The sequence below is a fragment of the Dreissena polymorpha genome, chromosome 16, assembly GCF_020536995.1.
Source record: "Dreissena polymorpha isolate Duluth1 chromosome 16, UMN_Dpol_1.0, whole genome shotgun sequence".
Lineage (NCBI taxonomy): Eukaryota > Metazoa > Mollusca > Bivalvia > Myida > Dreissenidae > Dreissena > Dreissena polymorpha.
In genome coordinates this window covers 40,946,198-40,961,150 of record NC_068370.1, presented here as the reverse complement: position 1 = coordinate 40,961,150, position 14,953 = coordinate 40,946,198, and the positions used below count along the sequence as shown (strand labels likewise).

At 34.4% G+C, this 14,953-nt stretch overlaps 1 protein-coding gene across 1 annotated transcript; it reads left to right on the top strand.

The window, feature by feature from the left end:
• The first annotated feature begins 12,604 nt into the window (after nt 1-12,604).
• Nucleotides 12,605-13,998, top strand: LOC127862880 (vitelline membrane outer layer protein 1-like). The gene is made up of 3 exons (XM_052402131.1): nt 12,605-12,865; nt 13,206-13,412; nt 13,587-13,998. Exons 1-3 carry the CDS (start codon nt 12,677-12,679, stop codon nt 13,830-13,832), a joined length of 642 nt encoding a protein of 213 aa, XP_052258091.1. The 5' UTR covers nt 12,605-12,676; the 3' UTR covers nt 13,833-13,998.
• Nucleotides 13,999-14,953: the final 955 nt, after the last annotated feature.

Sequence of the window (14,953 nt, the reverse complement as noted above, 5' to 3'; positions counted from 1 at the left end):
ATTTATTGTGAGAGTGTGAAAATGATGAATATTCGTAATAGAATTTGAACTGTCAAAATAAGCTTACGCCCTTAATGATATTACGTTCCCTGATGTAGTGTTCCTTTTAAAAACGTTTCGAGGTGTGCCAAATATTAAGTGTGACCCTGGCCAGTCAAAACGCCTGTTATATCGAATTTATTTACCATACTCGTGTATTTTTCAGATTATCTCTTAGTAAATTCCATGAATTCCTCGCCGGTTGGCTCATTAATTTTGCAATGTTCCTTTAACGAACAATCCGTGTGTTATTTGATCTTGACGTTTCCTTTTGTGATCGCCGAGTAACCGCATCATGCTTGGTTATAGGAAAATATCTGTATAATATATTTCTTTGGTAGGTTTATTTTTGCAATCGACGAACAACATGGGCGATTTAAGCGAGCATATAAAGAAATGCATAGATTTTGTGACCGGCTGACACAAAGCGTGGATAAAATGTTTTTTTCTAGTTTAGCAAACCAACAATACATAAACATTAAATTCATTCACGAACAATTATCGATTACGGTAATGTACAGTGTTTGGGCGTTGCATGCTTATTTATCGGCAAAGAGGTATCGTTTTAAAACTTGTAAATATTGCCAGTAGGAGTATATTTAAAGTTTGTCGAATTTAAAAAAGATAGATATCAACACATGTCTAAACAGACACAGAAACGCAATCGGTTAGGAAAGTCCTTTTATGTTTGGTGTATTTTCACAACACAGTGTGACATGCATTGATGCTCAAAATTTAACCCAGAATATTCCCAGAACATAAATTTGATACGGAACTAGCTGTTGCAATACAAAACGTGTGAACAATGTCGGTTGTGTCAATATAGTAGTAACGCAAATCAATATAGATGATAAAGTCGTAACTGTCGTCGTGGAATATTAATTATCATAAACAAGAGTTTTCATTTAGGCAAATACTGATTGCGGAGAAATGTATTGATCCATCCGCGGTGCATTTGGTGCAAATTAAAAGCAAATTAATCGCACTTAATGTCACTCACTAAGTACTCAGTAGTGAAGAATTCCCTCCTTTGAGTGCATGCCTGGCACTAATATTCTCTTTCCTTTGAACTATGAATTAACAGTCTGATTGGACACTTTTTATTGTCTATGTCTTCCGGTGAATGTTTGATTGGAAACAATGACTGATGTTGGTTTCGGTCACACGTGCAATCAAGATTATATGTTTTATTTGTTTGTTAAAGGTACCTGAACAACAGTTCGTTTGTTTATATTTCACTGCACTAAAAGGATATTTCAAACTCTGTTATTGAATAAAAGTAATAGATTAACAATTGTTTACAATATTACGTATAGGTAGATAATGTATCGAGAAGTGTACTAGAGCCCTAGATTTGAGCTGAATAATTTATTAATTGTGTATTCAGGAAAATATGTTAAGTTGTTCTTCTTTTAAATTCAATATAAAATTATTCATCATTCGACTCAAATGGCGTGGAGAGTTTTGTATGATATATTGTTAAATGACTACTTTGTTTTTTGTTTGTTTTGAAGACAATAAGTTATTATACTATAAACGTGTATATAATCAAAATTGACCCAATTGCATGTTTGAATTAATCAAGTACATGGCTCACTATAACGTGGCTGTAAATGCTAGAGAATATTTTTTATTTATGTTATTGTAATGGTATATTTAAAAGCTATAAAGGTCTAAATTAAACTAAATTAAACAGAATTAATGTGAAAATAGAGCTTCTCCAGAAGCACAACACGCCTTATTGTATAATTTGGACCTTTACTAACGCCAGGTTACCATTCGCAAAAAAAAAATACATAAAACAAAACACTTAACATAGTCTTACATACGTAACAAACGCTCGTTAATAAAAAGAAATGTGGTCGATGGAATTGAACGGTAAATGCATTTTATCGAGAATGCAACCAAGTTGTAAGAATTCAAGTATCACACATGGTCCAGAGTTATTCACAAAACATTAAATAAAGTATGTGCGAGTTTAATGTCAAACCATTTTTCCTTAAACATAAACCAATACATGAGTATGAACGTGGACTGTTTAATAAGTAATATTATCTATCTTAGTATGAAACTCTTATTCGTTTATTGCTTATGCCAATGAAATGTTAAGCGACCAATTGTTCGCCGATACACAAATATGTACATATGTAAACTGTTATTAGATTGTATATACTCGCTTTAAGATATAAAGCTGTATATGCCTAAGTCGTAAATAAACTGTATATATATATCGTATCTGTATAAACAAGAATTACACGTAACTAAGGAGCAAAACAGAGACAATCAAATTGATGGAATAGCATACATGTATTTTAACATGTCAAAAACATTTTACTATGCAATATTTGTATTTAAACTAGAGAAACATAATTGTTATTAGGATCTCAGTAATACTTTTTCAAAACAGATTAAACTGTGCTTAAAAAAACTAGAAAAACCGTTCTGAAGATGTGGTGTCAGAAAAAGAGAGAATTATGTTAAATCTAAAAAGTGTCTTGTGTACAGACAAAAACTCTTTCATTAACAAAATACATGCAGACTAAAAGGAGTTAAACACTTTTCTTTACCCTAAGACACATACACACACACACACATTTTTCTCAGTAACAAATACGATTACAATGGTCGTTATCAGAGAAAACTTGGTCGTTATGAATTTCATAGAAATAAACATGGTTTGATAAATGAAACCATTGTAAGATAGTGCATAACTGCATATGTTTTATTTTATAATCATCGATCATACTAATGTATTGATGTTATAATCAAATTTAATTGCTGACATTAACAGCACATAATTGAGTGCCTTCTGAGAAAACTGGGCATAATGCATGTGCGTAAAGTGTCGGCCCAGATTAGCCTGTTCAGTCCGCAAAGGCTAATCAGGGACGACACTTCCCGCCTAAACTTGATTTTCGGTAAGGAAGAACTTCCTTGAAACATAAAATACCATAAAAGCGGAAAGTGTCGTCCTTGATGAGCCTGTGTGGACTGCACAGGCTAATCTGGGACAACACTCTACGCACATACATTATGCCCAGTTTTCTCAGAATGCGGCTCATATGCTCGTTTTTAAACAGATTTTCTATGTTTTTAGACGCTCGATCTGATGTATATTAGCAATGGTCAATTAATACATGTGTATTTAAACGTAATAATTCCGTCTATGTATTTCGTTTTTGTGTGTGAATGTTTTGTATGATACAGACAGTTTTAATTCAAATGCACGCTGACAACACGTCTACCCAGTATTATAACTTTCTAGCATTTTAGAACCGTTAAAGGTGGTTCAGCATATTTTTAAACACTGTCACAAACACCGTTATGAAAGCTAATTTTCAGATTTAATATTTAATGAAATATAAAATAACTAATGCCAATATGAGCAAACTCATCGTAACGAGTAAAAACGAGACTAATGGATTGACAACGATTTAACGTTTACTCACCGGATCCGGTTTAGACAGGCTCGGGTGCCCTCGCCGGATGTTCCGCATATGTTGGTCGAGTATAATCCACTCTCCTCGAATACACAAATTTACCACCCTATCGTGGTCATGCCGACCGGTAGAGTTCGAACCTGAGGTAACGGAACTTGAATCCACGTGGGGCTCAGTTTTCGCTTCGTGATAAGCAAAACCAGATTTCGAATTTTCTTTTGTATCATTTTCTAAATGTTTGGATTTTTCATTTACAACTACTGGATCGCCATTTGCATGATTAAGCGATTTCTTCGACGTTTCTTGGTTGGCATTTTCTAGTAAATTCGAAAGGGATTTGTTAACTGGATTTGAAAACATACCAGGTCCGAGCGTCATTGGGGAATTAAAGTCCGTGTTAAATGAGGTTTCTGATTCAATGACATCAATATTACATACCTCATTTTTTATTAAATTATCGTTACTGTCACTAACGTGTAACTCCATTTTGTTCAAGTAATTCTATAATCTAAGGATTTTAAAATGCCGCTGTTAAATTAAAAGTTTGTTTGAATACAAATGATTTTTTATTAAGTTGTTTTTTAATGGATCCATCGAAGTTTGATATAACATTGTTATGCCCGATTCGCGCTTTATTTCTTTCATTCAAACTCACGCTTGCATATAACTATATTTTTGTACTTTTTTAAAACTACATAATCTAAACAATAATAACAACATCAGGTATATACTGAACATTTTTTTAGTAAAAAAGTATCAATCCGGAATTCGATTCCATCGTCGTTTCACGCACTAGTTAGGATATGTTCTCGGTTTATGATTACGGACTGAATCGAAAAGCTCTCAAAAGATCCCATGACAACGGCCATCAGCCAATAAAAGTTGTGTTTCTCCTGGCAATATTCGTTGTAAACAACGGTATCAAGTGAGACGCGCAAATGGTCCTGTCACGTCTTACAACGTGTATACCGTTGTACTTTATATCGTTTTACGTATGATTAAAATGGAACTTTGAACGTTCGGATAGTATTTATTCAGAAAATCGCTAAGTACAACAGATATAAATCATCATAAATATGTATTAGTGAATGCAAATAGCTAAACTATCTAACACTTAGTTATGTTGAAAACAATTTCAAATGTTAGAAACTAATATTAATGCGAACAGTATATTTATTAAATATCATGTTTGCTTTCTGGATGATCTTTATAGCTGCTATTTACAATGACCTTTTATTGATGAATTAAAAATCCTTTATATGTCATTTTAAATACAATTAATTCAGATTTCAAAATCCATTGTCATCCCCAGCAGGAGTAAGCAATTGTTTCCGGGATGATAATTAATTATTAAACACAAATATTTCGAATTTGTCTTTTCATTTGATTTCTTTTAAATTGAGTAATGCGTTCATTAGTTTGTACATGTGTTTTATATTAAACTAAACATTATATTGATGCGATGAGTCAGACTGAAGAAAACACAAATGTAAATAAATAAGTTAAATGTGGTGGCCTTCAGTTTCCACGAGTTATAAGTTTAAAAGCAATTGTTGGTTTAGCTCAGTGACAGTAAAAGGGGGTTCAACAGAAGCAACAGAATGCGGAAAATTGCGATGGAAAGACGGTGTATATATCGGCCGATATGCAAATCTATATCGTTCCGATATTGAACCGATATCAAATGTTTGCTGAGTTGTTTATCGAATTATAGTATGCAGATTTTTTTCTACGGTTACTACATCGAGGATGCAGCCAAAGACTCATTATTAGTTCTACTTGTACGTAACGGCGTAAAATTGTTCGCAAGTCAATGACATTTGATTAACACTACATTCAAGATTGCTAATAGTAAATATATATACGGTTTGCACACGTATCAATGTTGTAATCGGAACTTAAAAAAGCGCAATTTAATCTATCAATAGACATATCATCGCAACTCTTCTGGGGATCAATATTCAATAAATTGTCAATATCTGTTTTCATTCCCGCTTTTACATTTATAAGCATCGTGATGGACTTACTTAATCAAGCGGTTCAAATGGCCCGCTTTATCGACACATTCTTTGATATTAACTTATTTGCGGCATTATTGCGCGGATGGTGATTGCGCCATTGAATGTTACACTCTGTATTGTCGCCATTGTGTTAGTCGTCATTGTGTTATAAATGTGTTTGTTTGTTTTCGAATAGGGTCCCGTGTTTTAGTGGTATGCAAGCATAATTAAGATAAAGTAATATGGAATGTTGTAACATGAGATGTTTGCTACGCCTAATCATGATTACAAAAATAACCCAGTGATATTGAATTCACGTGTAAGTAAACCAAACAGTAAAGGCCATAAAATGACTATGCATGACTTCATTTTAGCAACTTCAAACACAACACTGGACTGAAAATTCTTATATATATTGTCATGTAATAAATGATGAGTATTGAGTAGCGCATATGGTTTGCACGCCGTTAAAGTAACATAACGACTCAAAATCAACGAAAATTTCGTATAATTTTTCGTAAAATAAAGCTTAACAATTAAAAATCATTGTTCCTTATGGCAATTGCCGAAATTTTAACACCAGATGTGGTCTGGTAAAATAGAAGTTTGTGGATACAAAATGCTCGTTTTCATTATGGTTTTAACATGGTACCATTTAAGTGTTCGTGTGTCGTATGAATATATATATTCGCAGGAAATTAGCATGGAATTTATTTGGTCACAAATAAATAAAAACGAGCATTTTGTATCTACAAAATCTATGTAATCATACTACATCTAGCGTTGAAATTGTGGCTATTGCTATAAGAAACACTGATTGCTTTGGTGTAAACTATTTTTTTACGAAATACTTGACGAAATTTTCGTTGATTTTGAGCGTTATAGAGACTTAATGGATTTGTTAATATGTATTCGATGTCTTTTGTCAAGGTCACACATTTTAAATGTTTATTTTGTTTTGTTTGAGCAATTTAAAGTTTGATTCTTTACCTTATAGCATATTGCAATGTATGTGTACATGTTTTGGCATTCTGATTGGTTACACACATTACATTTTGCGGCATCAATAGATGCAGCGTCCGCAATCAGATTTTATGTTTAAGCCATGTAACGGTCCACTTTTGCTCCGGATGGCCAGGAAATTACTTCCTGTAGAGACTTCTGCGTGCGACACGATCATTGCATTTAAGTATAATAGATACAAGCGTTCTCCGTGGACAAATTGAAAACAGAGAGTAACTATAGATGGTATCATCTGCCATTGATTGCAGGTACCACGTGGAGCTCGTGCGGAGTTTACGCCATTGCCGTCTTCTGTGGCAATTGAAGAGCGAGTTGACATATTGGTCGTCTGAATAATACGAATTCTGGCCTGTGTAACGCGCAATTGTAAATAGTGATAAGTACATATTTGTAGAGGACAAATCTAAAAATGAGCCCAAGAAAAAAACTATATAATCAGAACTAGATATTGATCGTATTGATTGAATAGGCGACTCATTTATCATCGATGACTTTCAGTCATCTTGTGTAAGTTCATCCATTTATAATTGTAAATTACATTTATTAACAATAAGAAAATGGTATTAATTGTTCATAAACCTTTCTATTGTAATTAAGACGGCTTAACACAAATTTATTACTTATTCGTTTGGCTATTATCACTGGCACGAGAAAAACATTTCTAGCATTTTTTTTTTAATTTATCATGTTGTTTTGCACCAAGTTTAATCCGTGTTATATATGTACGTAAAACATCTTCAGAAATTTTTTAATACGAAAGACAAATACAGCATGCGGCGCCAAAATATGCCACTGCACATGCCACACCTTAGACACCAAGTTTAATCCATGTTAAATATGTACATTATAAAAGAAGACATAAAAATAAATAATACGCCGCCAATATGTGTATCTGTCGATATCAAAACTTAGACATTCTAAAAAACTTCTTGTATTTTAAACTTAAGACTGAGACAACATTTAAGCGAGCCTGCATAAGCCTGTTTTCTACGTTCCATTAAACATATTGGGTATCCCTCCGTAGTCCAGTCGAAAGGAGTGCCTATTTCTAGTTTTTTGACGATGCTGGAACAGGTATGATAACCAGTAAAAAAAATCACTATGGCGACCTATGTAAAAGACCGAGCCAGTCCGATTGAGATAACTCGATTTTTCAGTTACTTCCCATGGCAGTCGCCACTGCGTAGGAGATTGCTCGTTGATTTTCATTGATAACATTCTCCTAGCAGAGTTGTCGTTCGTGTTGATAAAGGTAAATATTAATAGAACAGCATATCATGGGGAAACAGATTCAATAAGTGTATCAGAACGTTAATTTCAAATTAGAAATTTTACATCCATTTTATTTTTATGGACCAATGAAACAACTATATATTTTCTCTATTTTGTTTGATATTTGTTCTCGATTTAGTAAATAAATTGCGAATAAAAACATGTAAAATTAACTTTTTACGTGATCACAAAACTAAAGAATGCGAACAATATCGAACCTGCAAATTGTAAACGCTGCACTGCTATGATATATATAAATAAAATAACATTGGTTAGCGTAATTGTCCGTCACGCTAGCGCAATGGTAAGGATGTTCGCTTTTTCACCTTTACGACACCGCTTCGATTCCCGCTCCCGGCGCAATGTTATATCTTGTCTGTTTTGTGGTCACCATTCCGGACAGGTGTTTTTTCCGGGTAATCTCATCCCCCCGCAGCATTTGACCATATATAAAATTAAAAAGTTTTTCAGTACAAAACAAATAGCTGGAAATTGCAGCTATCATTCAAAATTCGTCCCAACTGTCGTCAATCTAATCTTATTAGATAGGAGTGCTGGACACACTCCGGGTCCCAACATTATGCAGCCTCAGCGCGGAGGTAACTCATTACCTTGGAAAAACACAAATACACACAATGGGTGCAGCCTAGGCGCATATAGACTCAAACAAGGCAACAAACTCAAGTGCGGGCACAATCATTTAAAATTTACACATTGAATACGATATTATAACAGAAATTACACAACCACCTAAGTGTACATACCATGTTTGATATTTCGTTCGATTGTTAGATTTCAGCATATACATGTATAAGGTCATTTCGCTCTTAGTTAACTTATCCATATGTTCGTGGGCGAACTCGGATAGTCAAGTGCTCATACGATTGAGCTCACATGGCCCGGCTATGTGCTCATACCTACTTTCGAGAATCATCATGAAGGTATTTCCATACTTAATGAACAAGAATGGGACCCGCCTCCCAGTTTCGCTCAATGGGTCATGTTACCCACGGGTACTTCTTCCCCGTACCCCTAAACTTTTTTTCGTACCAAAAATGTTTCGTACGCAAATTTTTTTCGTACCAAATTTTTTTTCGTACCCAAAATTTTCGTACCCAATTTTTTAATCGTACCCAAATGTTCGTATCAACATACACAATTGTGGTGATATAGATAAACTTAAATTGATTATTTATATCCATCCTCTTCAAAAGCATAGTCACACCAGTACTTCCAGTACTTTGATTGTTCTGTTCGTTTGTAAAATGCATTCAGTGATCTCAGATATTGTTTGTTGATATATTATAAATTTGTCTGCAACATTTGTGCCGCCTTTAATTGTTAGCTTAGGGAACCACAAATTTATCAGTTATTATAAAATCATTTGCGCGAGCAAGTGAAAAAAATGAACAAAGATGTGTATCCTATTTAAGGGATAGACAGACGTAAGTGCATTTGCTAAAAAATTCTCACAAAGACATTATTTTGAATTACTGAATACTTACTTCGCGTACTTATAACTGTTTAACGAAAAAAAAACAACAGTAAATGTCGTAATAAATGTTGGCTTACTCAAACTGAACAAGGTAAATCTCCTAAATATCGGATGCGAGGCGAAATGGAATGTGCGGGTGCAATCAACAAATAAAATAGTGTTTATTCAAAAATGTGTGGCGTCCGATCAATGTATTGCTTGTAAATTAAACTTGTATGACACGTTTATTGTCAAATATTTATTGGTTTAACTGTATTGTATGGTATATTTTCCAGTATTATAACTCAGTGAAAGTGAAATTTCATTTAAATAAAAATATCAAAACGGACAATTTTGCTTCTATTATTGAATTCTGGAGTCCTCTACAAAGCGGAAAATATGACATTCACATGTTTTGAAATATCTTAATCTCAGTCCAAAACTAGGACCGTGGTGGATTGATCGCATGAGTAAAATAACGTTGTTTTCATAGATTTGTTTACAGGGCATTTGTTTGCTGTCTTCCAATTGACTATGAATAGCATCATGAGTAAAATAACCTCGTTTTCATAAATTTGTTTACAGGGCATTTGCTTGCTGTCTTCAAACTGCCCATGTATACAATTTTTGCCAGTTGTGAGAATTCCATAAAAGAAACATCTGTGTGAAAGTTATTTCGAAAGCAAACATGAGGTTTGTAATAAGATTTTTTATAATGTTCTACATAGCTTTAAGTGTAAATTGAAGTTACCACTGCTTCCACGTTTGCTGACTAGGAGTACGATAAATTTTATACACAAGATTTCAACTATTAAAAAGTTTCATGCATTTTAGTTTTGGCATTAGACACTTATATTACAACATGAAGAGTAAATATTCAAAAAGTGACGGCCCTTGTACTGTTCACTTTTACCTGACTCCATATGCCATTGTAAGAAATATTTTTTGTAAACCCCTCCACACGTTGAGAGTGCTTCGCACAAGAACACATGACACTATGCACTCTTAATATTTTTCTATCATGGTTTGTTGTCGAATAACACACAGTAAGGAGCATAGATGCGTGGGAATGAAAGCACGAGTGCGAAGCACGAGTGATTTGAAAACACGCATCTGTACTCCTTACCGTGGGTTATTCGACAACAAACCATCATAGAAATATATGAGTTCGATTTTGACACGATTCTAATTGATTTGGTTCAAGCTTTTGGACGTGAACTATATGTTTCAATACTCCGCCCTTCTTAGTACAAAGCTCACTATTTAGTGACGTCATTGAATTGTACAAACATATGACGTCGTTTTCATTCATAACTATTTTGCAAATGACGTCACTTTCATTGAGAACACAAATCGTTGAAACTAAATGACGTCATGTTAATTGATGCTTCTGAAAACCTTACATGCTATAAATGCGGGTATAAATGTTTTCTAAATGACCTTTCTTAACAAATAACATTCTTTGTGGGCGTGGTTATGCCACTAATCACCAAATATACATTTTGTTGTTTCATAACATTTATATACATGCTACATTTATAACATTTCTCTTAGAGCTGGTTTAAGCACGTGCATTTTACTTCAATATTTTCGTTATTTATTCTGAACTATTTTCGAAATATTAAGCTCCGCCCATACATTATTGCAGAATAACCCACACTTGATTTCCTTCTTTGTCTATAGAAAACAAGTCGCGTGTAGTGTTACTCAAAAGAATTGTAATTTATAGCATACATATTTTGTAGCATACATATTTTTTAGCATACACAATTTTGACACTCAACGACTGGTATGTGTTGACTGCTCTTGTTTATTTTTCTTCATTTTGAATCGAATGGATAGAAACAATGAGGCATGTATGGTTTATATTGGGTGAAAAATGAAGTCTTTATACCACATTCTGCTTTTGCGTAGCGTTGTGTTTCAAAACAAGGGTAACAAGTATGATATTATTGGCACGTGCGAATTCTATCCCGCTAACAGAATATTCTAAGATAGTAGCGTAATACATACATACTTAAAAAAGATAACTTCTCTGTCGCATAATCATGCATATTGGTAACGACATATGGATGCTATGTTCGACATTTGGTTAAATATTCAACTTTATCATACCACCGCATTGATATCTGCCTGATATAACATTGCCTGATATATTTGTTTTATATCATGGTCAACAGGAAGTTTTTATATAAGTCAATGTTTGGAGTTAGGTGGGATTTGCAATAAATTCATCAATTTCTATCAATATGAATCAGGTTCAACAAAACAAACAATTTGATACCAAGAACGTACCTATTTTATTCTAGTTTAAAGTCATAAATCACAAAACGGTTTTTTAATCACCATAGGCACAGCCCGCACTACAGAAGTTAAATGACGTCATCAAAACAACAATAAATCTTAAATATCGATATGGTCATTACACTCGAAAGTGTTGCACAGAAAGTCAAGACAAATGATAACTGTATGCTAATCCTCAACTATTTAAACAAACGATGTAACACGCTTATGTCAATATTGACACCATCATTAAAATGTCAATGTCAATACACATCTCCAAAATGGCGTCTCCAAACTATTCGGTGAAGTGTGTTCTTCGATTAAATTTGTCTCTGCAGTCCATTCCTGATCTCCAATTCAAGACGTCTATAATAAAAGCGGGTGTACTCTTGCCATTCGTAGTGCAAACAACTTTTTTTCTCCCTACGATGTTTAAAATAAACGATTATTCGTGTCGTCTTTTCGAACGCCGTTGCTACATGTATGTCAACGTGTAAAATCCGGATCAGCAAAATCAGCGGGGATCCGTACATTTTAAATATAAAAAATTGATTATTTTGCGGATTTTTAGGAAAATGCGGTATGATAAACAGAAAAACAGGTTGCTGTACCATCGTTTGGTAATATATCAGGCTCGGCACGAATAAATTAACGGCTCGGCAAGCCTCGCCGTTGTATTATTCTAAGCCTCGCCTGATATATTACAAAACGATGGGACAGTAACTTGTTATTCTCTATTTAGTTTGTATAAAATTGTTAGAAAAACAACGCATGATAAGCCAGATTTGATGAAAATATAAGAACCCATTAAGCAGACATTATACATGTATTCCACAAAAGTGGGGCATTATTTTGTATTTTCTGGCCTTATAATTATGTAAATCATAAAACAAATAGTTCTTTTTTATCACATTGAGCATTAAGTCCGCTGTTTTTAAATTGTTGCGAAGTTTAAACTGCTAAATAGATCTGTTCAGTTTGCCATGAAAATAAATATTATGTATCGACAAACAATTTCGAATTGTATATTGGTTCGTTCGTTGACAGGATGTTCTAATTTCTTATCAGCACCACGCTCGACTCTTAAAACAACTTACATCATTTCACGTGATACGTGTTCGTCTGTGAACATCGACAAGAATACAATGGCGACATTCTCTTTGATTGTAATGCTAGGGTTGTTTTCATGTACTGTTGTGTGTGGATACCTTCTTCCTGGAGAATTTCGAAAAGTTGTAGCCACCCTTCATGCCAGCAACGGTGGAGGCTTCGGGTCGTGGGCTGAACCGCAGTATTGTGCAAGATCGACATACGCTGTTGGATATAAAATCAAGGTATCCTAATTTAATTATTTCAGTAAAAATATGATTACGATATACCGATTTATTACATTTCTCGCATTTGTATGGTCATGTGTGTAGAACAAACGGTGATCAATATAAAACAATACAAAAAAAAACTTCATTTACAGATATTTATTGATAATAATACATTGCAAACGAATTTTAAACATGTATAAAGTCTAAAACCGTTTGAAAGAAAAAAAGATAGCATGTGTTAAGTCTTATAACTTTAAATGATTATCGCATCATACTCGCCTATATATATTTGAGCCGCGCTCTGTGAAAATGGGGTATAATTCATGTGCGTAAAGTGCCGTCCGTTTATAAACAGGTTGAACAATCTCAGGGAAACCATGATGATACAGCCCTCAACGGCATCAGTCTGGTCTGTGCCCACCTCGACGGTACATTTGGTGGTGACATCACTTCCGGAGTTGGGAATTTTGGCTCTTGGTACAACCCTGTGTATTGTCCCCATGATGACATCGAATATGTGCAAATCATGGTCCAGTTTAATTTTAGAGTTGAGCCATCACAGGTATATTATTACTAAATTCTTAATACAAATACATCGTATTCCGCTAATATGCAATCAAAGACAGAAAGTGTTATATTAGTATACTTCGTATAAATAAAACTTAAACTAGCAAAGAAGTTTATATTTTTATACTGAAGGACTAACGCTGCATTTAATGTTACCACTTTTACCGAGGGTCACAATGACGACACCGCGGCGAACGACGTGCAGTTCAAGTGCAACGATTTGGAGGGCAGGGACCCGGCTAGAGATGTAGTGATCCATGCGCCGGGAAGGACCGGATGGGGAAGCTGGGCTTGGAGTACCACGTGCCCGGAGAACTCGGGTATTTGTGGGATTCAAACAAGGGTGGAACCGCCAATCGGCAATGGCGATGATACCGGTTTGAATGACGTCAACCTGTTTTGTTGCAAAGACTAAAGTAGTCTTTGATATGTTGCTCCATTGTTAATGAATTGTTTGGCTGTGGCATTTTTGTGTTTTTTACTTGATTTAATGTATTGCTTGACTTTTGTAAATTTAAAGTATAATAACCTCACGATATTTGACAGTGTAACGATGATAAGATTAAAATCATGGAAGCAATTATGATGTTTGTTATTTTTGTCTCAGTTGTATGAATGGAATACTTTGCATTGTATTGTATTCCAGAAAATAAATTGCCATTATCATACTTAACATTTTATTAAGCAGCTTACATAGCAACGGTAAGCCCCCTTTTACCTACATTCAAACCTTTTCTGATGAACAATCTGTCAATGTGTATTATTTTGTGGACATATCACCAGACCTAAACGTAGATGGTGTCAAGAACGAAAGTAAAGCGTTTCGTCAATATTGAGGAATTAATATAAGTCGCGTTCTGAAAAAACTGGCCATAATGCATGTGCGTAAAGTGTCGTCCCAGATTAGCCTGTGCAGTCCGCACATGCTAATCAGGGACGACACTTTCCGCTTTTATGACATTTTTAGTTTAAATGAAGTCTCTTCTTAGCAAAAATTATGACATTTTTAGTTTAAATGAAGTCTCTTCTTAGCAAAAATCCAATTTAGGCGGAAAGTGTCGTCCCTGATTAGCCTGTGCGGACTGCACAGGCTAATCTGGGAGGACACTTTACGCATATGCATTATGCCCAGTTTTCTCAGATCACGACTCATATGGTCTTGTCTTAGTTGCAACAGTTTGCTACTCTAAGATAAACTGGTATTGTGACCATATACATACTGACCAAGTATCGTCGAGATTGAGTCATAGATGTGATGTCTTGATGGAGACAACTGATAATCCTAAGACGGAACTTTCATCAGCGGTAAAAGATCAGTTCAGCTTCCCTAAAGATATTAAACAAGTTGATGGTGAAATGAATGAATAAGTACTTTATAAAGAGGAATACAAATTTGGATATACTCTTAAAGCTATATGTTTGAATTGTGACTGCCTGTCTGTCAATTATTTTCCCTGTCCATGTGTATTTTAATTTGTTGGACCGAAAAAAAACAACGCCCTTATTATATTACAACAATTATCACAAAATTTGGTT

Excerpts from the sequence above, each read along its gene's own strand:
- LOC127862880 (XM_052402131.1), top strand. The coding sequence starts at position 12,677 with ATGGCGACATTCTCTTTGATTGTAATGCTAGGGTTGTTTTCATGTACT. Across the intron at positions 12,866-13,205 it reads CTGTTGGATATAAAATCAAG|GTTGAACAATCTCAGGGAAA; the intron begins GTATCCTAATTT and ends GTTTATAAACAG. Across the intron at positions 13,413-13,586 it reads TTAGAGTTGAGCCATCACAG|GGTCACAATGACGACACCGC; the intron begins GTATATTATTAC and ends ACTTTTACCGAG.